The sequence below is a fragment of the Delphinapterus leucas genome, chromosome 20, assembly GCF_059928025.1.
Source record: "Delphinapterus leucas isolate spDelLeu-1000000601 "Yukka" chromosome 20, BTC_Dleu_Yukka2, whole genome shotgun sequence".
Taxonomy (NCBI): Eukaryota; Metazoa; Chordata; class Mammalia; order Artiodactyla; family Monodontidae; genus Delphinapterus; species Delphinapterus leucas.
The window spans coordinates 48,691,867-48,719,647 of NC_143148.1; the positions used below are offsets into that span (position 1 = coordinate 48,691,867).

The 27,781-nt window shown below is 46.4% G+C and overlaps 1 protein-coding gene across 3 annotated transcripts in view; it reads right to left on the reverse strand.

Annotated features, from left to right (window-relative positions):
• Positions 1-2,573: 2,573 nt before the first annotated feature.
• CFDP1 (chromatin remodeling protein CFDP1) overlaps positions 2,574-27,781 on the reverse strand; it is a 145,273-nt gene continuing 120,065 nt past the window's right edge. For 2 of the 3 annotated variants that reach the window (XM_022583172.2, XM_089903321.1), the window contains exons 6-7: positions 14,310-14,468; positions 2,574-2,806 (exon numbers count right to left, since the gene is read on the reverse strand). In XM_022583172.2, coding sequence (XP_022438880.1) covers positions 2,716-2,806; positions 14,310-14,468 — 250 coding nt within the window. In that variant the 3' untranslated portion in view covers positions 2,574-2,715. The remainder of the gene's footprint in view (positions 2,807-14,309; positions 14,469-27,781) is intronic. The other variant, XM_089903325.1, reaches the window with a different exon arrangement.

Below are 27,781 nucleotides of genomic sequence, written 5' to 3' on the forward strand. Positions count from 1 at the left end.
CCGAGGTACTGTCACCTGGGCACCAGCCCCTCCTCCCCTCACTCGCTGAAACCAGGCAGCATCCCAAAGAGGAGAGGGCAACACTGCCTACACCGTATAGCACAGAAACTTGGTTCTGGGGCAGGGCTTATGCCTCCCCACCGGCCTGTCTGCCCAAGGCCTGAGTGTGTCTAGGTGAGGCAGCACACTCTTCCCCAAAGAGAGGTTAAGATGCCGCCCCAGGGCACAGAGGACTGGAAGCTGAAGCCCGTGTGCCCAAGCCTCTGGTGTACTTCTGACACAAGCTTCTGGCACTGGAGTGTGCCAGCTGCCATTCTTCTCAACTGGAAGCATCTCTTCATCTTTGGCTGCTCTGTCCCCTTGCACTCAAATCTTTCCTTTCCAACGTGAATCCTCCAACTAGGAGCTGGGATCCAGAAGGCGATGAGAGGCTGTTTCATCTCGCCGGCAGGGCCCCCCGCCTTCTGTCCTCTAGGCATAAGACATAGGTGTGACCACTGGCAGTCTCGCAGTCTGATCTCAGGCAAGTTTCCTCTTCTGGTCAGATAACTTGTGAGGAAGCACCAGGCACATGGAACCACTGCATCATTTATTAATGAAGCTAAGAGCTTCTGAATCCTTCCCCAGGAGTCCACCATCTTACACCAATTCCTATCTGTTACTGGTGTTTTGGTAATTAAAAAAAAAAAAAAAAGAGTCATGGACGCTTACCCAACATGCCTGAGCAATTCCAGTTCTGGCTAAAGACTGATACCAAATACCAGCAGAAGACTGCACTCCAGAGAGCCACGCCGCACACACCGTCTCTGTCCTGCTGAGGCCAAGAGGCAGCACAGCACCTGGAGAGCCCTGTCACCTGGCCTTCCTGGTCCCTGCCTGGCTACCAGCAGCACCATCACGCCACTCTTCTCTAGGGAGGTTTTCTGCAGCACCAGCTACCAGCTGGCCTGCTGGACCTGTCAGTTCTCAGGAAATCGGGCCCTGGGCTCCTAGACCTGTTCCCCTCCTCAGCCCCAGTGGCGCACGCCTCACTCAAGACTTAGCTCTTAATGCGGCCTTTCTCCCCTAGGGACCTCATGCAGCGCTCCTAATTAGAGGACTGCGCTCCTTGGGAAATAGGTGAACAGAACACATAGAGAAGGCTGTTTTTATTCTTTGACCTTATGCTGTTTTAGGGCAGTTTTTTTCAGTAATGGGAAGGTAACAGATGCTCTGGAAATGTGATGCGTTTATCTGGGACAAGAAGACAAAGACTGATGGCAGGAGCAAGGCCAGGAAACTCATCTCTCAGGGATTCTCTGGACTCCACAGACCAGCAGGAAGTATCCTTGGCTGCCCTCCTCAGTCATCCATGCCACGGACAAGGGAGGCGCACGGTGCCCGGCAAAGGGCTACCGAGCTGCCTCCCAGCGCTGACTCAGGCCCCCACTTCCTGCAAACATTTTCCTTGGCAATTCTCAACTCCTAGATAAAGAGATGTCACTTCCTTTGGGAGTCAGGCAGATTAGTTTTCACTAAGTGTGGATGTGAAGAGCTAGATAAAATATTATCCACTTGTTCTTAAAAACTGTGGGCTATGGTTCAAAGAAGACTCTGACAGAAAAGATGATTCTCAACTGAAGATGCACACACCTCAATCAGCCCGACCACCCAGCCTGGCCTCAGTGAGTAATGAGGGTCATAACCTCACAGCCATGCAGGGCTGACAATCAGGTCTTGGTTGCATGAGGTTCTGCCCACATATTAGAGGACTGGAGGGGGAGACCTGTGCATGTTCCCTGCACATGTCACTGGCTCATCTTGACCCTGTGAGGTTCTGGTATTACTCAGGCCACTTACAGACCACAAAATGAAGGTTCAGAAAGCTGAACTGTGCTCAAGGTCACAGAGCTGGTAGATGTCCAGGCAGGATTCTGAATTCCAGTCTTTGGAAGCCTACCTCCCCCAAACCTGTCCGTGTTACTCAGGACATCCCCACCGCCAGCCCACAGGGGCAGGATGTGCTGTTTACTGCTTTATTAATATGAAGTTTGGAATTTAAATTTTCCTAAAGACTTAAAAAAAAAAAAGTCCTTTGGAGTCTTCTTTGACAAACCAAAAATTAAAGCATTACTGAGGTGAGAGCACACGTGAAGTTGACTTTGAGAACATGAAAATGGCTGAAGGAAAAGAAAAATCCCTAATGCAGCAATAGTGTATCCTTATTTTCAGCCTCACATTATACCAGCAAATAGGAATCCTATTCAGGAGAGAGAAAGAGATCAGGAGAGAAGCAGGAGTGGAACTGAGAGCTGCCCGGGGACTTGGTGTTCCACCAACACTGGCGAGCCTCTTCACAGGGAGCCCTACAGCCTCTGGGGGTTCACGTGTGTGCAGGCTGGTCACTCTCTCCACCATGGTGGCCAGGACAGGCCTGGGAGGTGCTGGCTTGGCCTGGTGGACTTTGTAGCAGAACAAAGGAAAGGTGAGTGCTGTCATCTTCACCAGCCTCTCACAGGACCAACCTGTACTTTTTAATTTTTATTTTTTAAAAGACAAACTATTAAAAGTAAAATGAATGAAATCACATGAGATCAAGATACAAAGACAGAAATTCAATGTAGAAAAAAAGACCTTGCTGGGAAACAGTCAATGGGAAACACGGGAAACATTTCAAAGACGCACAAAAAGCTCACGTTGTAAACAGGATTAAGCTGCTGTAGGTTCCTCATCACATCAGGGTTTCATTTTGCTCAGCCTGAGATCTCGCTCGATTTCAAACTGCCTGTGATCCACTCGGTCTAGAAAAGCTTTCCGTTCAATGTACCTGGAAGAAAATGAAGGTATCTGTCAGCAGATGCAGTAAAAGAAAATGCCTCCCCTGCACTGTCCTGTCCTGTCCCCCGCATCCCTCACCCCGGTGTAAAGGGGTCCACTTGGCCTGTGGGATTATCAGGTTACAGCAAACATAAACGGATGACCACAGGTGGTGCCCAGAGTGGACAACACGACTATTTCAGGAACATCCAGACCACTCCCATTTAGTCTAAACAAGCACGTTTCTGGTTCAGATGTGAGTGAAAATAGAATGAAAAAGAGAAACCAACAACTTATCAAGGGGAAGTACATTAGAGGCTGAAGGCAAGAAAATGTCGCAATTTTGTAACCAGGTTTTAAGGAAAGAACAGGGACTCCCTCAAGCCCAGGTTCAGAGCCTGGCTTGGTTAGACATTAGCAGACCATGCTGGTCAAGGAGCATCGCTTTTCTCAGCAGCAAAATAGTGACACCACATTTCCTGGCCTTGGCGGTGCGCTGAGTTGGTGGGGAGAGAAAGCTATGTACCCTGCACACACGTATCAAAATGCAGGAAAAGGTGCCTCTACAAATGGAAGAAACCCAGTAAGACCTCCCTCCTGGGGCTGCAGGAAAGGTGAAGTGGGCTGAGGTGCGCAGAGCGCTCACCGTCGAAGGTTACCTGCAGCTCCTTCCTTCCCCACACCCTTCCCACCTCTCCTTGTGTCCTCCACCCAGATGCAGCCAGGGTGCTTCTGCGAGGACGACAGAAGAGGCCTTTCCTTAAATTCCTCCAAGGGAACGAGGTCAAGCACCTCTGCCATCCACGGCTCACACACAGGGTCCCCTAAAAGCTGGTGGTTTGCCCCTCATCTTGGCCAGGCTCAGCAGACAAGGCTTCCGTCGGCCTCCCAGGCAGGGTGAGAAGGAAGCACAGGGCTGAAGCAGCAGGCACTGCGAGGAGAAGGCTGGCCGCTGAATGAGACACAGCTGCATTTTCGCGCATCTTCTGGCCTGAACTGTGCTGCCGCTTGCCTGGGGGGAAGGGATCTCTGCTGCTAATTAATCTGTTGAGAGAGCAAAACTGCCACTGAAAACGGGAGGCAGAATTGAATCTCTGCACTAATCTTTCCTTTGTTGCACTGTGGAAAATGTGCATCTGTCATTACAAGGTCATTTACGTTTAGGGTGAGAACGTTAGCAGGTTCAGGACCCTGTGTTCCTTTGCTGAGTTCAGGGCCTCGCTTGCCTGCCCACAGCACCCTGTGAGAAGCAACCCAGCCCAGCCCATCCGCTCTCCAGCCAGGCCTGCGGCCACTAACCCTATACCTCACTACGGACAGGGTGGCAGCTCTCAGCTTGAATCCCGACCCTGCGGCTTGCTAGCTGTGTCTCTGGGTAAGCCACGTAACCTTGCTAATTCTGCTTCCTAATTTGCCCGCCCCCCAAAAAAAGGTAATCATCCTTAATCATTCCTACTCTGAAGGGCTGTTGTGGGGATTAAATGCAATAGTGTACATATTATGCCTAGCACAGAGCAGGTGCTCGATAAAATGGCAGAGTTGTCACCATCATTTCGGGAAGCCAGCTTCTGTCAGGGTTCTGAGGACAATCAATCCAAGGGGAACAGTCAGCTCTCTTGATGCACGTTATCAGCAACTACTAGCTACCACCTGGTCTGGGATCAGGAACTCAGCTGCTGTGTCAAAATTGCCAAGGAGGGGCCAGAATGGCTGGAAACACAAGGGCAGGGCCTGCTTGTAGGCTTGACATAAGCCCTCAAGGTCAGGTCATCAAATTTCGCAAATGAAATACAGGATGCCTGGTTAAATTTCAATTTCAGATTCCCCGGCAGATGGGGAAGCCACAGACACTGTGGACCCCTTTTGATAAAGTGTGAAAGCAGGAGAGACTGTGGCCGGTAAGTAGACACATGACAGAACAAATTCATCTTCTGTCTACCACCAAGGGACCCATGATTCCCCAGTGGGGACTGTTAACCGAGACCACTGACGGGCTTTGTCACACTACAACCGTCACCCCTCCCCACCCCAGCCCACAGGCCCTGGTGAAGACCACGACGGAGATCAGTGTTCTGACAGCCTGCGCTTTAACTGCCTCTCTGGAAGTTCCCAAAGAACAAATACGGGAGCCGTGGTTCAAGACAACTTTAGGGCATGTTTCAAGAGAGCCATTACCTAGGGATGCCTGAGAGAGCGGGCCTGGGGGCGGAAAGAAGAGGAAGTATGTGGCTTTGAGCATTTGTGGTCTTTCTTCTTGACTTTCCTTTAAAGAAGAGGAAGTGATACTTAAATTAAGATGCTCACTGAGCATGAATAATGCCTTGCAGGTTCCCGGAAGCGGTGCTGGTGCCGGGTCCAGCTGACTTTGAGACTATCAAGAGCGAAGCCAGGCTGGGTGCTAAACAAGCAGGTGCAGGCAGAGTTCAGGTTTAGGGAACGCCTCGGGCAGCAAAGAGGGGCACATATGCTGAATGCAATTCTCAAGGGCAACCCAGACAAAGGCCATCAAGGCAGGTGTGGCGACTTCATTCCCCCGTGCACAGCATCTGCAGCTGCTAACCCGATCCGTGTGATGGCTTTGGTTCGCGGCCAAGAGCCGACCAGGAACAACACTTCTACTCGACATCCTCCTCCCACCCTCAGGACAGAAAAGGCGCCAAGGATGAGGGTGGCTCTGACATTTACTATGTGTGTGACTGTGGGCAAGATACTTTATTTTTCTTCTCTGTAAAACAGGAATAAAAATGACAACACCCCTCTGACACTACAATGAAACTGTAAGAAGTACTTTGTAAACAATAAAACCAAAAATGGCTATGAGTGTTGTGCGGTTCTTGCTTCCCATTTCTGACCTGACTGTATCACTATAAAGCCTCAGAAACTGGGACAGCTGGAACAGGGACCAAGAGACCAAATGCCCCAGAAAGAGGAAGGGCTTGTGGGGAAGGCTGCCTCCTCCAAGGTGGCCCGAGTGGACGACCTATTTAAACTGAGCCTCAGAAAGTTTTCAGGCACCTTAAGCGGGTTACAGTCCCAGAAGAGAACCACCAGCTGACAAGTGCAAGGCTTCTTTTCTGGTCTGTGCCCAGCACTCCTGGGGACCCAGACTGATTCAGCCCAGTCTACTGGGAAGGGCAGAGGGGATCATCCCTTCCCACGACTACTGCCTTATGTGGCCCATTTAAGAGGCTGCAGCTCTTCACTGTCATTAATAAAATATGCTAATAGCACCAAAACCTAAGGGATTTTCTAAGCTTTCCCTTTCAGAACCAGGTTAGACACAATAGGCTCGGTCATCTTTTTGATCCTGCAACCCAAATTACTTTTCTGCCACCAATTTTCTTGAGATCTAGGCCAATGTGGAGGGAAGGAAAAATAGAAGAAGAGGACGAGAAGGGTAGAAAATGCTTCCAGAGAACATGTTAGTACCTACTTCTGGGAAACCAGGCTGCAAGTGAAAGGACGCCCATCCACCCCCACAAGAAGGCAGAGTTCTGTGGGGCAGCTGATCCCCAAAAGCTCCGCCAAACAGTCACATCCGCCCACGAGAGGCGTCCTGCCCACTGGTCAGGAAAAGAAAGAGCACAGGGAGGTGCAGGGAAATCTGAAGCAGGCACATAACGGAGGACGTTTCAGGGCTGCGTTATCACTATGCCCCCAGCAGAGCCAGCAGGCGTTCTGTGCAGCATAAACCTGAGAAGGAAAGTGGACCAACACCAGAAAGCCACAGGCAGTGCAGGCCGTCTGAGGCTGGAATAAAGCTCTGTGATGTAAGTACTAAGAGGTGCATTTCTTTGCCCTGAGAAGTGCAAGTGAAAGAAGCAATCTGCTCAACATCACAAAAGGCCTGTGCAAGAGGATGACTCGCAAACACCTCGAGGGCCAAAGTGAAAGGGTGGTGATTTTAATTTTCTTGTCCACTGCTTTCCTCCCATCTCACCTCAAGATTGTGCTCGTTCTGAAAGAGTGACTCTTGGGGGTCATGGAGATAGATTCTTTGGAGAAAGAAAATTATTTTCTCTCTCCTTCATGCCTCTCCAAATCACAAGCACACCTGATCTCCAATCATCAAGCTCCATGACCTTCAATTCGATTGCCAGCAGCAGCCGAGACCAAGCCCATATTCCTCTCATTTTCTCTGCGTTGATCCCTCCCCCCAATCCTGCTGGCCGCTACCTCAGCAGTGTTGGAGAGACGCGCTGCTGATGGCGAACACTGCCAGGGAACCTAGTGCGATCAGTTATAGGAATAGAGGGAAGCAATGTTAAAGGCCTTGAGTGCCGTGCCGACTGGGGACACTGATCCTGAAATGCTGGACTGCGCCCTGGAGTCCATGGCTCAGAGGAAAGGCAGCGATTCTTTGCTGTGCAGCTGACCTCTTTGGAACAGGCATTTTAACCAACTTTGCTGTCTGAAAATGATGCCTAGGTGGAGATGTCATTCTGACTTGTCATGCCCTTCTTTTCTGGGTGGTTAATTCCAATCTTACTAGGTTCCAAAACAAAGCCATGGCTGCCTGACAGCTAGTGGGATGTGCATTTAGACAGTGCAATGGCTCAGCGCCTGCTCTGGGACAGACGCTCTTCTAGCACCCCGCTGGTGGCGGGGTGGTGAACCAGACCCTGCCCTTCGGGGCTTACCGTACATGAAACAAAACACGACAACATGTATCAATTGACAATAAATGTGATGAAGAAGGTCAAAGAGGGTGATTTGATGGAGGGTTCCTAAGGTGGGGCTACTCTGAGAGAGAGTGGCATCTGAGTGACACAACAAGAGCCCACCGTGGAGGAGGACCCGGAGGAGCAGTGCAGGGGCTGGGCCGCCTGGAGCAGGGGAGAGGGTCACAGGTGGGCAGGGGACGGCTCGGGGGGCCTGCAAACGCCAGGGTAAGGAGGTGAACACTCGTTTAAGTGCTACTTAAAATCAGCAGGGAAGAGAGGAAAAATGGTTTGTACTTTCAAAAAATCATTTTGGCTGTGATGTAGAGAAGAATGGAGGGAAGGTACAGATACAGAAGCAGGGAGCAGAGCTTGTACCGGACTGCAGGCAGCTGGGATGGACCAAAATACTTCATGACAGAACTGTCTACTGGACTTTCAGGATTGAGTGGAAAGAGGATGCTCCTAGGGCTTTCTTTCATCAGTTGGGTGGATGGTGATGGTGCCATTTTCTGAGAAGTCTGAGGAAGGAGTCTGTTTATGGAAAGAAAGCAAGCAGAGGTATCTCAAGCTATCCGAAAGTAGAGCGTCCCTATAACACCTCTCTTAGCTGAAATGGCGTGAAGTGAAGAAGCAATTGCCTTTTGGTGAAAACGAAAATCCTCTCCAGATTTCTTTCAGTTAGGGAGAAAATGTAGAGGTCTTTCGCAAAAGCAAAGTGGTGTAAGCAAGCTTTTGAACAGTGGGGGATATCTGTATTTGGTTTTGGATGTTAAGTTTGATGTAATGTCTTGGACATGCAAATGGAGATGTCAACTAAACAGCTGCTACGGGAGTCTGCAGCTCAGTGGGATGGTCAGGCAGGAGAGAGCTTTTTTGCGAGTCGTCAGCAGAAAATAGTACTTAAGCCATGGAATTAGCTTTCCTGGGGGAGAGAATATGAGGAACGACGGCTGCCCATCACTCAGCCCTGGGACTTCCCTACTTTAAAAGCCCAGAGAAGGAAGAGAGGCCAGCCTGGGAGACAGAGAGGAGATGCCCCCAAGCTGTACTGGCCACGGTTGTGGGAAGTGTTCCTGAAGGCTTGGCAGGAATACACCAGGAAGGGATTTAGAGGAATAGAGCACCTAGCCTTCCAGTAAGGCCCTAAGCTTGGCGTGGTCAGTAATGGCAGACAGAAGAAAGAAGAGGGGGCGGAGACTTGGGGTGGGGGGGAATCCTATCTATAAACATGCCAGACATTTCCCCTACTTATTTAATTCCCATTATAAACCTGGGAGTACACTGAAGAGTTTCTACTTCACAGATGAAGAAACTGGGGCTAGAGCACATGGCAGGCTGGTAGAAGAGCCAGGATTTGAATTCAACTGCACTTCAGTTTACTGTAAAATATAACAAACACGCACACACACAGAGTATAAAATGGGCAAGGCAGATGAATCATTATACAGCAAGCCAAGAAGCAGAAGATGAGCGCCCTAGAGAAGTCCAAGCTGGACTGGGAGAGCTTGCTTTATAATGATTCGCAATTAGGCACAACTAGATTGTAATGTCAGAGGAACAGAAACTTGAAAGGGAAGTGGAAATGTGGGCAGGCTCACACCTGGCTGGGCTTGGGTGTTGGGTGTGGGTGTTGGGTGAAAGTTATGAACGTGCCTCCTGAAGGCTGGCAGCATTCGGCTCCTTGACCTGGTGACAGCCTAACTGAGAACTCGACATAAATAGACATATACTGTGTGCGTTCTTTCGTGGCTTGCTTCTTCACAAATTGACCTAATGGACGCATTGTTTTTGCCCATTTTTGACCTTCATATAAATGGAATTAAAACAAATAAATATAATACATGGAACCATACTGCATGAACTTCTTTGTTATTATGTTACTGAAATTTACCCATGTTCATTCCAATTGGTAAAGAGTATCCCAGTGTCTGAACACATCACACTTTATTTGTCTATTACAAATAGACATCGGAGTTGTTTCCAATTTGGGGATGTTATGAAAAGTACTGTTAATTGAGAAGCTACCTGTCAGTCTAACTGCTCCTCCTTTCAAAGAAATCTCTTTTTTCTGGCTGCTCTTAAGATTTTTCTCTTTGTCACGGGTTTCCTGCAACTTCACTCTGCAGTGTGGATCTCTATTTTATTTATCTTGGGATTCTTTGAGTTTTGAAAAGTCTGTAAAGAGGTGTCTCTCATCTCTTCCCACGCTGTCCTCCAGGAGGCTTAACTTCCCTCTTCCTTATTTTTTGTCTCTCTGAACAATATTCTGGATGATTTCTTCTGGCTCTTTTCCAGTGCATGTATTTCTCTTTTCTGCTGGTCTAACTACTATTAAATCTATCCCTCTCGTTTTTAATTATGGTTATTAAATTTTTCATTTCTAGAAATTTTGTTTGGGTCTTTTAGGCCACATTTTATAGTTTCTTCTTCTTGCAAATATTTTCAAGTTTGTCTACTTCTTTAAATACAGTAGGCATAATTGTATTAAAACCTGTCTCTGATATTTCCATTGTCTAAATTCTTCAGATCTGGTCCTGTGCCTGCTGTTTCTTAAGGTGCTTTGCTTCTTTATGTGAATATTTTCACACAGCAAAACTGCTTTTAAAAAATTGGACAGTAGGGCTCCCCTGGGTGGCGCAGTGGTTAAGAATCCGCCTGCTAATGCAGCCCTGGTCTAGGAAGATCCCACATGCCGCGGAGCAACTAAGCCCGTGCGCCACAACTACTGAGCTTGTATGCCACAACTACTGAAGCCCACATGCTCTAGGGCCCGCGTGCTGCAACTACTGAGCCCACATACTGCAACTACTGAAGCCCACGTGCCTAGAGCTCACGCTCCGCAACAAGAGAAGCCACCGCAATGAGAAGATTGCACACCGCAATGAGAAGATTGCGCGCCGCAATGAGAAGATTGCGCACTACAATGAAGAGTAGCCCCCGCTTGTCACAACTAGAGAAAGCCCGCGCACAGCAACGAAGACCCAATGCAGCCAAAAATAAATAAACTAAATAAAATTTAAAAATTGGACAATAATAATCCAATATTGACCAATGTAGCTTCAAATTCTATTAAAGCTTTACAAGGGGAAAGATGGGATAGCACTTACTGAAGTAGAATTACTATCAAAACACAAAATGCACAACATAATCTTTTAACCTCAATTCCATCTTATTTTAGTCAGGGCTGTATTACAGGAATATTTTTTATCACTATCCATGATTTGGATTCTTGTATAGGAGAACAATTTAAATATGGTGTCTGTAAAAATGTCACAGTCTCATAATAAATATGGTAGAGGCCAATCATTACTCATAAGTAGCTTTTTTTTTTTTTTTTTTTGCGGTACGCAGGCCTCTCACTGTTGTGGCCTCTCCTGTTGCGGAGCACAGGCTCTGGATGCGCAGGCTCCCCGGCCGTGGCTCATGGGCATAGCCGCTCCGCGGCATGTGGGATCTTACCGGACCAGGGCGCGAACCCATGTCCCTTGCATCGGCAGGCGGACTCTCAACCACTGGGCCACCAGGGAAGCCCTGTAAGTAGCTTTTTTGAGATGTTATCAAATAGGACCTTTCCCCCTTAGTTTCAGCAGAGATCACTTTTGTTCCATGGTAATACTTCTTGGGATTCTCCACATATTCCCTCAGAGCAGACTCTCCCCAGGTGGCCTTTGCTCTCGTTGGCATCTGTGTAAGAGAATTTGGGGGCCTGACCAAACAGACCTTTCAGGTTTGGCTTGTGCTTCCCATCCTCTGACACTGTGGCACTGGGCACACTTCTCAGTAGAAATCTTCTTGCCCTTCTCGACAGTCCCTGTTTTGAAGTCAGCTCTCTAAGTTACATACGTGCTGGATAGGCTCACCCAGCAGCTGTCTTGCTCTCATTTCTAGAATTTAGTTGCTGTGGTCTAGTGAGTCTCAACCCAGGCTGTGCATGAGAAGCACCTGAGAAGTGATTTAAAGATACAGGTATCTGTGGCTCTTTTTTTAAAAATTGAGGTATAGTTGCTGTACAATATTATATCCGTTTCAGGTGTACAAGGTAGTAATTCGCAATTTTTTTTTTTTTTTGGCCCAGCCGCAAAGCTTGTGGGATCTTAGTTCCCTGACCAAGAATTGAACCCATGTCCCCTGCAATGGAAGCGCGGAATTCCTAACCACTGGACCGCCAGAGAATTCCCAAGTAATTCACAATTGTTAAAGGTTATACTCCATATAGTTATAAAATACTGGCTATATTCCCATATAGCTTATTTATTTTATACGTAGTAGTTTGTACCTCTTAATCCTCTACCCCTGTCTTGCCCCTTCTCCCTTCCTTCTCCCCATTCGTAACCACTAAGTTTGTTCTCTGTATCTGTTTTTTGTTTTATTCACTCGTTTGTTATATTTTTTAGATTCCACATGTAAGTGATATCATATAGTATTTGTCTTTCTCTGTCTGACTTATTTCACTAAGCATATACCCTCCAAGTCCATCCATGTTGTTGCAAACGGCAAAATTTCATTCTTTTTTTGTGGCTGAGTAATATTCCATTGTGTGTGTGTGTGTGTTTGTGTGTGTGTGTATACATACACACACCACACAGATATCTGTGACTCTTGATTCAGCGGTGCACAGGGGTGCCCTTGTCATGTAACTCTGGAAAAACCCCCAGAAGATTCTCATGCTTAGCCAAGGTAAGAACCAGAGTAATAGTTCCCTCCCTGGACTAGGGGTTGGGCCCTTTAATCTGCCAGGAGCTAGGAAAGGCAGTGAGTGGAGGTATGGGGTGGGCACTAGAGAGGGCAGGTGAGAAGAGCCAAAGGCAGAGCACAGAAGTCATCAGATCTGCATTGGAAAAATACAATCAGATCCGTGGAATCATCTGGCCAGGCAGAAAAGGCTCAGAGACAGAGGGAAAAGCAAAGGGCTTAAAGGTTGTATGCTATTAGCTGTTCCCTAACCCAGTTATGTGATTTTCCATTGCCTGAAAAGTCCTCATTGGGCAGATGTCCTTTTTAATCTTGTTTTCTCTTCCAGCCTACATTTTCTTATCTCTCCCTTATCTTCAACAGCACCACTCCTTACTTCTATAAGACCTCTATTAACAGAACGAACACTGTCTAACCCATATAATCAATCCTCAGAGAAGCAGTAAAGTGTGGCACGCTCTGGCAGTTCCTCTGCTGCCTGAGATCACCAGGCAAACATGGAGAAGTGGCGGGGCTGAGTTACTAGAGCTGAGTCAGAGTGGGGAGGTTCAGGTAATGCATCAGAGGCCTTCTGCAGGTAACACTGACTCCTGCTTGTGCTTTCTTGTGGGCCTTTCCCCAGATGGCTATGGTACTTCTACCTCTGTCCTGTGGCAAACCATCTTTGACAGATGGACTTAGAAGTCTTGGTAGTTAAACAAGCTCATAAAGTCAGTAAAGACACTTTTTTTTTAATCTACTGATCAGCTTCTACGTTCATTCAAATACTCGTGAAACCTAATCTAGAAAAATGACCCCCCAAACAAATCCCTCACCTATCTTTATTATAATTTAGCTTATACGTAACCTGAATGACTACCACTTAATACACACCTTTAAGTGACAGTGACAGGCAGTTCTGCAAAGGGCTTTATGTGGACAGGGCTTTATGCCTTTCTTATCGTGCTCCACTTCATTGCACTTTGCAGATACTGTGTTTTTTAACAAATTGAAGGACTGTGGCAATCTTGTGTTGTCAGATTGTCAGCATTTTTTAGCAATAAAGTATTTTTTAATTAAGGCTTGTACATTGTGTTTTAGATATAATGCTTGCATCCTTAATAGACTACAGTATCGTATAAACATAACTTTTATATGCACTGGGAAACCAAGAAATTCGTATGACTCACTTTATTGCGATATTTGCTTCATTGCGGTGGTCTGGAACAGAACCTGCAATATCTCTGAGGTCTGCCTGTGCTATATACATATATGCATGATATATATATCACATGTTTTGTCTCATGAGAGCCTCACAACCACCCTAAGGGTGGTATTACTATCTCAGTTTTACTGGTGAAGGAGCTGAGCCTCAGGGATGCACAGCGACTGCAGGGAGAGCCCCTGCTGGAGAGGGGCAGGCATGTGGAGCACCAGGGCTGTCTGATGGGCCACGCACACTTCCTTTCACTGTTAGGGGTGGGGAGTGTGGACCTTGAGCCATGGACCCACTTCTGTCGTAACTTTGTTCTTGGCTCCTTCTGAGGTTCCTAAGTACTCAGTGAACACCGTTTCTCTCAGGACATTCCTGTACACATTTTATGGACACCCTCTTTGTATTCCAAAGTGAAGAGGAAGAGGGTGCATGTGATGGCCCAGATGCTGTCTGAGGGCTGGTGTGTCACATAGGTTGAAGCCAAAGGTGAAGCCCCACCCCGGGCCACAATGACATGGACAAAAAAATCCCACAATACCCGACAACATCTAGGCGCTCTGTTGACTCTGAGTTTGATGCACTGAGCTTGTCTGGCTTCTCAGAAGGCCAAATAATTCAGATGAGGCCGAGGCTGATACGGTGAGCCAGATCTGACCACATGAACAAACGAGGTGACTTACAGTTCATGGGAGCTGCAATTCAGCAAATTCAGCTTGGCAGACGTGCCTCTCCCCGAGAGAAGTGCTGCTCACATGCCCTCCCACCCCTTCCTGTCACCCCAATGTTTTCCTCACCGACAGGACCTGCCCACATTAGAACACAGCTTCAACAACAAACCAGAGAACTCATGTTTTTTGTTTTACCGTGAAAAGCTCCTGCCTACTTAAATTGGGTGGCGCGTGTGCAATGAACTAGCCCAGGGTTTGGAGGATTTTCAGAGAATAGAATGCACTACTTCTTACCCCTCCTTCCCCCGATTGTGGATGGCTAGTTCTTCGCCAATGCCCTCCTCCTCCTTGAAGCTCTCCCAGTCCAGCTTGGACTTCTCTAGGGTGCTCATCTTCTGCTTCTTGGCTCCTATTTTCCCCAGAAGGCTGCTCATGCCACTTGATCTTTTTAACCTAGAGAAAGCAAAAACATGAAACATGTAGCAGGTAAAAACTCTAATCTCTCGATTAATGGTTTTTCTGATTGGCACGGGCCTCCCTAGATTCAAGCGAGTTATCTTAATGGGAGCCATGTTTGCATCCAGGGTACTTCCTGTCGCTGTGGAGAGCACAGTAAGGAGACCAGAATCCTAATGCACTCCTCCTGCTCAATACCTCTGACCACTCTAACGACCTGGGGATAGGAAATCCTGAAGACCTCTGTCTGCTCTGTACGACAGACAGGTCTCTGCTTGCAAGGAGGGAGAAGTGCAGCATGATTCAGACATGGTTTTACAATCACATGCCTTGCTTCATATTCCAGCTCGAACCATGTGACTTTAGGCTAGGTATTTAACTACATCTGCCTCGGTTTCCTAATCTACAAAGTGAATGCTTACTCACAGGGCTGTAGTGTATCCTCTATATAAAGTGCTTAAAACAGCAGCTGGCACAGAGCAAAGGGGCAATAAATGTTATCCACCCTGAATCACGGTCATCATCTGTGCACTAAAGCCCCAGGGAGTCCCTTCAAGAGAAAGAGAACCAGATCCCAACACTGATGAGCAAGAGTTACAGGATCTTAAAAAGACCCTAAGATCAGTTTCCTTTCAACTCCTGTGAGTCAGGACCCTGGTTTTTCCCAGGAGGTGGAGAACATTCCTCATCCTGAAAGCAGGGAATGTACAGCCTGTGCTCTACTTGCTGGTTATGCTGTCGTGGACGGTGGGAGAAACCCCATATGTCCAAGTTCAAGTCCTGGCAGGTCAAATGTTTCTAGTCAATGTTAAATGTATGAGATAAAATAAGCAAGACAGAATGCAGCTAGTAAGAAGGTGGTACTAGGGGAAGGAAGTATGGTATGAACATGGCTTTTGGTCTCTTTAGAAAGTAAAACAAGTTATATACCAGCATACAGGAAACTAGAAGTCATTTTCTGCTTTACTGGGATATGCAAGAGGGTTAAAACATTTAAAACCTCTCTGAGCTAACATCACAAGGCCTACTGACAACATCAATACTAACACCTCTCACTTGCCTAGAAGGCTCATTACCCAAGTGTTTCATAGCCATTTCTCATCTTACTCTCCCTAGTGCCGTGAAAGAGGACCACTGAGTCTCAGAGTTGGAGGAGGAACTTCAAGATGATCTTGTGTCTCACCAACCATTCTGAAATCCCACCTTCCTGCAGCACAGGGCCAGTGAGGGGTGGCTCACTACCTCTGCCCTGGAAAGAGCCGATAGGCCAGTGTCCACACTGAACACGAGACTCCTGGTGCTGAACCATTACCCTCCACATTCTCATTAGCTTCCCTGTTGTGGTCATACCCTACTACAGGCTATCAGCTTAAGATCAACTCAGAAGAGGCTGGGCAGGCATCACTGCCCTCATTTGGAGTTGAACAAATGAAGTGCAGAGAGGTTAAATGATACAACAAAGGTCAAACCAACAGAAGATGCAGATCCAGGGCAAAACAAGGCTTTTCTGACCCTCAGTGTGGTGGACTGTGCTGTCTCACTTCTAACGTGAGAATTTACTTGAGAGATTTCCTGACGGCTATTTTATTCCCAATTTGCTTAAGGATTTTCCAAAGAGCTCTTTATGAGCTTTTGATTCATATCTTCTAATTCTTTTCCGGATAACAGTCCCTACAACAATCTCTCCATCAACACACACAGACTATATTTTACCAGGAACAGAGCATAAGTGGGGAGGCAGAAACTTAATATGGCTCAAATCTTTCCGCTTCTTACCTGCTTCACTGCTACTGTCCTGGTTCTCATTTGTATATTCTCACCTGGATGATTAAGCAGGCTCTTCACTTGTCTCCCTGACTTCTGTCTTGTCCCACCATCACTCACCTGCTCCATCCTGGCATCTATCCTACATGCTGTCTTCACCGTGAATTTTTGAAAATATGAAGCTTATCACGTCTTTCTGGTTAATGTCTCCTCCTTGACTCCTAATTACTCTTACAATAAAGTCTAAACTCCTTCGCTCGCAGAGTTCTTCCTGATCTTCTCTCGCCACATCTCCCCTTGCAACCTACACTCCAGCCACACCTGCAGTTCACCTCTCCCGGTCCCCCTCCCATTCATCTGGTCTTGCCTTAGCTTAGAAACCGCTTCCTGCAGGAGGCTTTCCCAGACCCTTCCCCCAGTCTCTGAACTAGATACCTCCTGCTGGTGTTTCTACTGCACCCCTGTTCTTTTCCCATTACAGCACTGCTCCTCTCCGTAACAGGTGCTTGAGGGCTCTACGGTCAGCTGCTGCTGCACTGGTCAGCTCTGAGGAAGCTCAGAGCCACTGCGGACAACATCTCACCAAAACCACACACCTGGAGGCTTTCCATTTCTGGCCGCAGGGTGTCCCTTGACCCTGCCTACATGCCAGAAGCACCGTGGTGGAGTGGTTGTGGCGGACAGGAGCTGGTGGCTAAATGGCCCAACCTCTTGTCCTCACATAGGCAGTCCTGGGAGGTACACTGAATGCTTCTCAGAAGTCCTGATGGCTCGTGGCCTTGGAAATGCGTGCACTCTTGTATTGGCTTTTCTGCCTTCCCTGCCTCACTTTTCCCACCCCCTCAACTCTTGCTTCTTGGGACACCTCCCCAACTAAACCACCTGCACTCAAAGCCTTACCTAAGGTTCTGCTTTGAGGGGGATCTAGCAAAGATGTTGAGGAGAAACATGACTTTCCCTTTGCAGGCTCTATATCGTGTGGATACTTAAGTTCTGGGTCTCCAAATCTCTCTCTAGCACATGGATATAGTTCTGTAAACAGTGGACACTCGATAAACTCAACAATGTCACCTGGATCACAGAACCAATTAGTGGGAGAGAATCAGATTTTTGTAGAATAAAGGTGTTCAGAACACTTCTAAATTGGGGAATTCTAAGGGGAGGAATTTCCACTTATATTTGCCAATCACCTCTCAGCAACTCAGGGTTCCCCATTTTATCTGGGCAGCACCACGGCTCTGTACACCATCTCTCCCCGACAGCCTACAGCTCTGACAGTATTACCAGAATATACCATCTTTTCAACAAGTCACTTCGAGAAGTCTATGGGAAAATGATTTTTGCCGCATAGCAGTGAAAAAGGTTCTAGAAAAGGAAAAGTCGTAATCCCCCTTTAAATGAATATCAGCAAAATTTCACCTGTGCTATTATGCTTTAGGAGAAAGCTTCTATGTCTGCTTGCATTGGATCATTAACACGGTGTATGATTTCCTAATTTGATGGCCTCAAAAGTAAAATTACCCATCTTGTATTTGAGGCTAAATCAAAGTGAACGACACATTTATAGTAGCAGCCAAAACATGCGGAGGCTCATCATCACGGAGAGACCAGCACTTGGTTCCTGGAACCTGGAATGCGGGGTCTCACACTCACTCCCCACCTTGAAATGGGGCTTTAGTGGCATAATCCTGGCACCATTCCATTGCAATTTTCAGGAAGGCAGATTTACCCTGACCTTGGACCCATCTCTGCTGTTAAAGTTCATCCATCAGGCTTTCGGGAAAGCTGAGGCAGGCAGCAAAGAGCCAGATTCTGGGCAGTGGCTGCTGGCTGTCTCTATTCTGCTGTGAAGGAAACTGCAGAGAGCGCCTCAGCCTACGGCTCCCCCTCTCAGAACTGCAGCTAGGCCAGGAGGGAGCAACTTCAGCACTGGCATCCCACAGGCATTTAGCAGGTGTGTACACTGGAAAATGGGGGAAAGGGGAAGGTCCGAATTCCCTTGGAGACCTCTCTGCTGTCAGCAGGAACCAGTGCAGTTTCAGGCATCAGAGCAACAGCAACACTGACTTCTCTTTGTTCTGGATCCTAAGCCATAATGGCAAGGGACTACCAGAAAGTCGGCTTTGACAGCCCAACCCCTCCCCCAGCTGCAGATTTTCCAGTCTTGGTTCTAAAGTGGGATGAGCTGTGTCACAGAAACCACATTCAAGAGAACCTTCACCCACCTGTTAGAGGTCAAAGTTCACAGGAAGGCACCCTGCACTTGCTCCCTCACAGACTGCATCCAGAAGGTTATACTCAGACATATCCAGACTACTGCTGCCGAGGTGTTTTCAATGTAACAGTGACATTTCAACCGCCTCCTCCTACTCTACTGATCTTACGACCGTAAGTTCGTAAGATGTGAGGACTAATCCTGTCTGAGGAGCACGGCCTTCACTCTAAGCAGCTGGCTTCCGTGCCACCAGAGAGTACGGCTGAGTGCACAACACACTTGTGAAAGAGCCTCTTACTAAGCCTTTTTTCTTGTGCTTTCTGTCCTGTTCTCCATCAATCAGCAATTATCCCAATTCCCTTCCCACTGTACCAAGCCCGATGACGTGTCCCAACACCAGACACCAACCAAGACCTCACAAAAAAATATTCAGAACCTCAGAAGAGTAAAAGGGACAAAAAGGGCAAAATGACCATTGTCTTTTTCCTTGCTGAATTCAAAGTTTACAATGATAATTTGCTAGAAATTATGCTGCCTTTTAGCCCCCAGAATGGAAGTTTAACAAAATTCACTGCAACTAAATGATAAACTCCATCCTGTTGAGTCTATTATAAAGATATTAAAGTAACATGTTTTCTTTGCTCCAGTCCCATGAGCATGGACACAGAGTCACTCAAATGATTTGTTTCGTAGCAAAAGCACTGCTTTATCTGGCCATGCTCAGTGATGCTCTGGATCCTGCTGTTTATTTATGAGAGGTACTGGAAAGGAGCTGGGAAAATAACTTCTTAAACAGAAACAGAAAGGATGAGAGGACACAACAACTGGTTGTGAAGAAAAGGTGGGAACATCTTTCCCATAATCTTTAAAATCAGCCTCAGGCACCCAGCTGTCTCACAGAACAGAATTTGAGGTTTGGGAATGAATTTAGAGTCATTCGTTCATTGGACTCATCCAACAAAGATTAATCAGAAATTACTGTACACCAGACAATGTGCTTGGAACTGGGGATACAAAAATATATAAAGCATAATCTTTGGCTTCCAGGAGAAAATCTAGTAGAGGAGATCATTATCCAAAAAAACTGTGACCAAATACTATCAGGACACAAAACAGGGAGCGGCTGAGAGGCTGTTTAATGCAACCTCTTTATTTTAGAGATGAGTTAACTAAAGTCTAAGAAGGTTAAGAAATCTGCCCAAGTTCACCGTGGGAGACTTGGGTCTGGTACTCAGTGCTTTTGACACCTGGCCTGTCTTCTCCACCTTGCTGATACTAGAGCTGAGGACACATAACCTTTGGAGATCCCTTCCACACACCAATTTCACTGCTGATTTTGGGGTTGGGGAGGATATTCTTATTTTCCCTGTTGTCCTGGAGCTTACTGTACACAGGGCCCATGTCTTACTCATTCTTGGCTCACCCAGCGTAGTACAAAGCCTTGCCATGGTACGTGACCACTACATGTTTAATATGATTCGATAATGGACTTATCCAAGTGAATCTTCTCTTATAACAGAAGGATTTAACACTGCACTTGGACCAACAGGAAAGAAAAGGAAACGCCAAAATTGGACAAGCAAGGATAGGGTCAACACATGTGCATGGAAGCACTACTGACCTTTACTTAGAACTTCAACATACAGAACCCAGCTCAAGCCTACGCCTTCTCTCTCACAACCTGCTTAACCACTAACAGGCAAATTATTTGGAACAAAGATTCTTTGGCAGAGATATGCAGTTTCCTTAGTATTTGTCATCTGTTTACAAGGCAGGAGTGGACTTATTTGTAGCTTACCCACGGACTATTTTCCAGAGCCATACAAGGGTCTGGAACTGGCATGGTACTTCCTGAGAAATGGGAAGAAAGTTTATGATGAAATTCTTCAGTGAGAGCTGTCTGATTGAAACCACTATTCTCTTTCAGATCTTCTTTGGATTAAGCTGAAATCCCGAAGAATGAAATGTAAAGCCCTAGTCTCTGGGCCAATTTCACTCCCCACCTGTGTAAGTCTCTAAGTAATCTCCGCAAAGCCCAAGACAAGATGACTCAAGGAAATGGACTGGAAGCCAGTGGTAAATTAGGAAAAGAGTTTAAATCCCATTCACTTCCCAACATTGTATTGACAGTATTCTATGGGACATCGGGACTCAGGAAAGTGGAAAACCAGAAATATTGACATTGATACACTGCCAGCCAAAAAAAAGGCATCTATCAGCAAAAGGTGAAATAAAAGCTGGCAAACAGCAGCAGCTTCCCTTTTTGTACAAAGAGAAAACGATCTGCTACTCAGTTATCAATCTTATGCCAATCCAAGAGTAAAGGGAGGGACTTCCCTGGTAGCGCAGTGGTTAAGAATCCGCCTGCCAATGCAGGGGACACAGGTTGGCGCCCTGGTCTGCGAAGATCCCACATGCCACGCGGCAACTAAGCCCGTGCGCCACAACTACTGAGCCTGTGCTCTAGAGCCCACGAGCCACAACTACTGAGCCTGCGTGCCACAACTACTGAAGCCCACGTGTCACAACTACTGAAGCCCGTGTGCCTAGAGCCCGTGCTCCACAACAAGAGAAACCACCGCAATGAGAAGCCCGCGTACCACAATGAAGAGTAGCCCCCACTCGCCGCAACTAGAGAAAGCGCACGTGCAGCAACAAAGACCCAACGCAGCCAAATGTAAATAAATAAGTAAATAAATTAAAAAAAAAAAAAAGTGAAGGGAACGTAAGTTTGTCTGATTTGATTTCCGCTGCTCTGCATCTTTATAGCATGTCTATGAAACATACCTGATGATTCTGGTTGCAAAAGCCCTGAATTCTAGGCTTCTAAAACACTATATTATAGAAAAAGCCCCTTTCAACTCTTCCTTCCCTACCTGTTAAGCACAGAGGTCTATTTTGCCTGCTTTGGCCTTTGAGCTGCTGCTGGGAGGACTATTCTAGCTGACTTGGTTCTGTTTAAATGGACAGCTCTTCCTATAGAAGACATTCATTCACAGTCAGTTCTCCCCAGAGCAGTAGGGATCCTCTAACTGCACAGTTTCTGGTCTCTCTTGCGATAAAGGTCATTTATTTTTGAGACAAGTAACTTGGGGTTAGGGACTCTCAAGTGACTGAAATGGACTTTTTCTCTGGGACAAACTAACTCATCTGCTGGGCAGTAGTTTATTTGCATCATATGCCAAGAGAAAGTTAATGCCCCTCTTTGTGAAGAACAGTCGTCCACTGGTCTATTGTTCTGCTGAAACCAGCTCAGTGGGCTTGCGCCCCTTGCCACAGAAGGCAATTGTTTGTTTTTATTGTTGTTTGTCTTTATTAATCTGCCTAGTTCAGACCTTTCAGAGAGGGTCAAATTTAGACAAGCATTAGGAAAGAATGGGTCCTTTCCCACACCATTCCTTGGTGCACGTGAGGCCTCTGCAATGCTTGGTTCACACACTTAATGCAGAGAAAAATGCTGTATGAAGATGCAAAAGGGCTTGCGTTGCCAGGTGGGTGGGTGAGCTTTAGGGTATGCGAGCATCCAGTGCACTCCTGCTTCTGTGGTATGGAATGTGATGGCACAAGAACAGCAGTGTGGTCTACTGAGAAATTTCCCTCAACTTTCCTGTTTGAAAAATGTCAAACTGACAGAAAAGTTGAAAGCAGAGAACGACTATTACCTAAACACTCTTCACTTAGATTCACCAATTATTAACATTTTGCCACATGTGCTTATCTTTTTTTTGGGGGGGGGTGATTCATGCTCCTTCACCTCTAAATACTTTGTGTGTGTCTCCTAAGGACATTCTTCTACATAAACAACACCTTATATTATACCCAAGAAATCTCACATTGATAGAATGGTGTAATCTAACTTAAAGTTCATATTCACATTTCCCTCAATGCCTCCCCAGCGGCCTTCACATTTGTTCTCCATTGCCTCCAATCAGGCACCACATCTGGGGTTCCCTTAGCCTCCTTTAATCTAGCACAGTCTTCTGCCTTTTGTTTGTTTTTTGGTCTTTGATAGTCTTTTGAGTCTAGGTTGGTTGTTTTACAGAATATTGCTTGTTTAGGATTTGTCTCTGTCCTATGCCAAATATGCCATGTACGTGAGGTAGGGTACTTCCTACTGCACCGTCACATAGTAATGGACACATAGTGTCAGGTCAGCCCAGGACTCATGATGCTAAGTGTGGCCCCTTGGGTAATGTGGTGACTCATTTGTAAACGTACATTCTCTTCTCTGTGATTAATTTGTAATTAATGTGTAATATGTAGAATAATACCTTCAGGAAGTTCTGACTGCTTATTTCATACCTCACCTATAATGCCTTGGCCATGTCTAAGGACAGACTGGGGTGAATGAATAGCGAAGGACCCTATTTGAAGGATAAATATGCAGAAAATCCCAAAGGGATCATAAAGCTCTGGCTGTAAGAAAGTCTCTAAAAAGGGAAAAAGCAGTAACTGGAGAATGGCCAATGGTTATGAGATCATCAGCAGAGTCCTAGACTAGATCTGCCAATGGTGAGCACAGAGGTCTCTGGCCAACATGGAAGCATTCACCTCGATACCTGGATACTCTTCTCAAGGGCTGGAGGCCTGGTGCGCGTAGGGTTAAGTGACATGAAGTCAGTGGCAAAGCAAAACCCTCTGGCCTACCCACCAGACCTCTAGGAAATACTACTGAATTTCCCTTCTCCTTTGTCCGACTCCCCTGTGGTTGTATCTCATTCCCTGGGGAAGAGATAATGCCACATCCCTTCCTGCCTCTGCTCCAGCAACTTCCTTCCTCACACCATTCCCATGATGGGGGCTCAGGGCAAAGCAGGGAAGGGCCTCCACCATTTCACAGCAGTTGGGGAGTGAAGGAGGCCTGGGGGCTCTCCAAGGAGGAAATGTTTAGTTTATTGGGAATGAGGGTTATGCCTGGGGAGGGGAGGGACACTTTCCCCTTGGGGTGCAAACTGCTGTTGCTTTAATTTGTATGATCAGGTAGAGTTGGGGAGAATAATGTATTGACCAACACAAACAGGCCATTTACATTTCTGAGACCGAATTTTAAAGGAATTATTAAATACAGCTTCTAACAAAGCCCATAATGACATTTTTCTTTATGCAGAACCCTGGGAGCTCAACTGAGGAAGGCACAGCTTGTTTTTCCTGATACTGCTTCCATATGGGCTCCAACCAATCACAGCCACAGAGGCAAAGGAGAGATGAGGCAGAATCAGGATCTGGCAGCTAACACATCAAGGCCCTTCCGAAGGAGAGCTCTGTTGGTTTCGTCCTGTGACTGCACCAGGCTAGGGCGGCTCTGCGGACTACCTGCCTGGTCTGAGGGCAGGAGCCCACACTCACCCTGATCGATCCCATCAGGAAAAGAGCACATCTGTCAGAGACACCAGCCAACATGAGAAGCAAAGCCCAGAAGATACATGTGCTCCGACTGGCTTGTTTTGGCTAATTGCTGATTCAGGAGTTGGCATGTTTTCTCAAACCTCATTCTGTTGTTTGACTCCCGGCTTGCTTTTTCTCAGGCAGGTCTCCATCTCCTCATGAAAATGTCTGAGGATGTCAACTTTAAAATACATTTTTAAATTCTTGGCCACCTCCCAGGCTGAGATCAGGTCGAAGTTTCAGGATGTGGGGGGTGTCCTCAGTCAGACCAGACGAGTCATGCCTGCGCTCCTTTCTAGAAATGGGTAGGCACAAGGCTTTGAACACACAGGAGTTAGCTAGCACACATTTTGCAAAATTACTCCCCTCCATGCCTCAACTTCTTACCACTACTAAATAAGCATGCAGTGATTCCCGACACCTCACAGTTCTGCCGTGCGTGTGTGTGTGTGTGTGTGTGTGTGTGTGCATGTGCACTTTATGGTCCTTTCATTAGATGGGGCTGAATAGTAAGAAAGGTAATTTCCAGCACGTGACACTCCTGCTGGGGCCCTGACTCCAAATCCCTCTCGGGGCGGCATCTGCGCTGTCAGTCGCTCGCTCGCTTGCCAGGGCGTCTTCTCTGGCTTCCTAGAAGCCGCTATCCTGGTAACTCAGTGGGCAACTCAACGGGGCCCAGACCCCAACCTGCCCCACTCCAGGGCAGCTCCCATCTATCCTCAAAAAGCCAGGACACACCATTATCCACAGTTTTCCCATTGTCACAGGACCCCTTTACAATCTAGGATTTAAAGAGTCCTTGGGAAGCAATTACCTGCACAAGCATGATCAAAAGAAGGGGCCTGTTTCAAGCCTGAGCCCTAGGTGTCACTTTGCTAAAGCAATGCAATGGATTTCAACAAAGAAAAATATCTGTTCCCACGGAGTCTGGTACAGAAAGCAGAAAACTTTCTTTTTACTGCACTCAGGAAATGGTTTTCATAGATGTTAACCGCAGCTGGGTAATCTGTATAACCACAACATAGTTTCTCTTTAATAAATGGAAGATTTTTACCCACTGCATCACTGACTACCAAAAAGAATTCGCACCCTCCATCTCTAAGGCAAGAAAAAAATGATAAGGATAAGTAGAGTCCCTTTCCTTAATCTGCCAGCTAGGGGTTGCTAAAGTAGCTTTTTCATTCAGAAATGCAGATTGTTCTACGAGGTTCCTGTCATCCAACCCTACTGCTGAGTGATGGATGAACCTTGAACAAATCCAGTTTCTTTGCATGCTGGCATCCCCTCAGAGCCTTTATGACCATGATCCACAATGGGTCATAACGTAAATGTATGACTATGGATCACAATCAATAAGTTTGAAAAAGGAGCTTTAGCGACTACTGGCTGGGAGATGAAGGTGTGGTGAAACAAAGCTGGCCAATGTTGCCACGCACAGATGGTTCAAGAAAATGAAAACAAATCAAAGCAAATTCCACCAACTAAAGATGTGAAGGGTGGACTGTTCAGTTCTCTGATTCATCCTTGTATATTAACCATTTGTCCTGGGAAACTTGGCATCACTCTCTCCCTGCTGTGAGAGCAAGGCCTCTGACCTGTGGCTCCTTGCCCAGAAGCCAGGAGCAGCCTGGGAGAGTCTGTGGCCCTCTCCTTGGGGGCAAGTGGCTTCACGATGCTGCTCCCATCACCGTGAGGCCCAGCTGGTAATTCAGCAAAGACTGAGTGAGCATGTTCACCATTCTCACTGCCCAGACGAAGGAAGGAGGTTCGGAGCTAGGGGTGTCGACACTGATGGTCTCATCTGAATGATATAACTAAAACTAAAAGGGCACCCACGCAAAAACACAAAAAACGAAAATTTACCTAGTTGTAACAAGGAAGAGCTTTTCTCTAAGAGTGAAGATAATAGAGACGATAACCCAAATATATAAGCTACTGAAATGATTTGTATTCTAAAAGAATGCTGGAAAATCTGATGACACATCATTTTTTATTCTCAGTTAATACTTTTAAAAACAGCTTTACTGAGATATAGTTCATATACTAAAGAATTCACTCATTTAAAGCATGCAAGTCAATGGTTTTTAGTATATTCAGTTGTACAGCCATTACCACAATCTAATTTTGGAACATTTTATCACCCTCTCAAAAAAAACCCCCTCATACCCATTAGCAGTCACCCCCATTCCTCTAGCTCCAGGCAACCACTAATCTATTTTCCGTCTCTACAGATCTGCCTGTTCTAATATTAATAGTTTTATTTACTATTATTTTTATTTTTTTTAATTATTTTTTTGGCCACTCCGCGTGGCATGCACGATCTTAGTTCCCAGACCAGGGATCGAACGTGTGACCCCTGCAGTGGAAGCACAGAGTCTTAACCACTGGACTGCCAGGGAAGTCCCAGACAGCTAATATTTTTAAATCTTAAGTTTAAGATTATACAGTTGGTATCTGTTGTAGCTTCCTATGAGAAATACATTTAAACTTTCAACTTGTCCCCTATGTTGATAGTCATATGTAAGTTTCATAAGGCTGAGGAAAATCAGAAATCTAGACTTCAGACAGGAATACTGGAATATCTGAGCACTGCTTATATAGCTAAGTCCCGCATATCAACAGTACTACTTTGGAACTGTGTTTTTAAAGCAGTGAGACATAGTGGCTTAGCATTCTGTGCAGAAACCTGCCCCTGCCACTTAAGGTTTTTTTTCTTTTAAAACCCTGGGTGAGTAAATTTATCTGAGCCTCAAGTAACCAATTAATAAAATGAGGATAATAATAACTACCTTGAAGCATGATGATTAAATGAGGTATTCATCAACTCAGCCTTTATTCATTGAGTGCCTTCAGTGTGCCAGACTCTGCTGGCCACTGAAGATAGAAACACAAATTTCTTATCCTCATTTAATTCACTTGCTTGAGACAGATATGCAAACAAGAATTAGATTATGAGAAAAGCGCTACACAGCAAGTGCAGTAGGAGCCTAAGAGTGTGAATTGCGGAAGGCTGTAGAAAGGGAGGGGGAGGTGTCTGAAACGTGAAGGATGAGAAAGAATCTGCCAAGGGGACAACGTGGGATAGGAAGTCCAGAAAGAGATAATTACATGCTCAACGTATGTGAGCGCACTGAGCAGCATAATACCTGGCACTCAGCAGAAAGTCAACACTTCCTGTTGTTCCTGCTCTTACCCTCTCATGTCCTTGAAAAGATGCTTCTCTAGAATACAGAAAGAAATTAAAATCTTGCTGCTGCTACAGAAAAATGATTGATCTGAGACTTTAGGAGTTGCTTGTTCTATCTGTTCCTGAGGCTAATTCACCTCTGGCAGCAAAGTATATTTAAAATTTTGACATTTTCCCCCCACAAACTTCCAATTTTGAAAAGTTTCAAACCAAGGAAAGTTGATCTCCCTTGTCTAGAACACTCCCCTTGCCTACAGAATGGCCCACTATTTGGACTTGTCTGATTGTTAATGTTGGCTTCTTTGAGGGTATCTGGGAGTCTTCTGGCACTCGATCCCTGGACTGCTTTTCTCCATGTACACTCACTGCCTGACTGATTTCACCCAGTCCTAAAGCTTAAATACCATTTATTTGCCTCTGACCTCCAAATGTCCTATTTTCAGCCCAGACCTCTCTCCCTAACTCCAGAATTTCACTCAACTGCCCAGTGGGCAACTCCACTTGGATGCCCAGTAGACCTCGCCTGCAGCAGCTTTCCACACCTTAGTAGAGGGCAACAGCACCCGCCAGGTACTTACCTCTCCGATCTCCTCTCGTAACTAACCGCCCGACTCATTCCGCTTCAGGCGTGCAACACCTTTGCAAGCCATTCCTTCCACCTTTAATACTCTCTTCCCACATAACATCTTGTTAACTTCCTTACCTCCCTCAAGTCTGTGCTCAAATCTCAAACTTCTCACTGACACTTAACGCTTACCA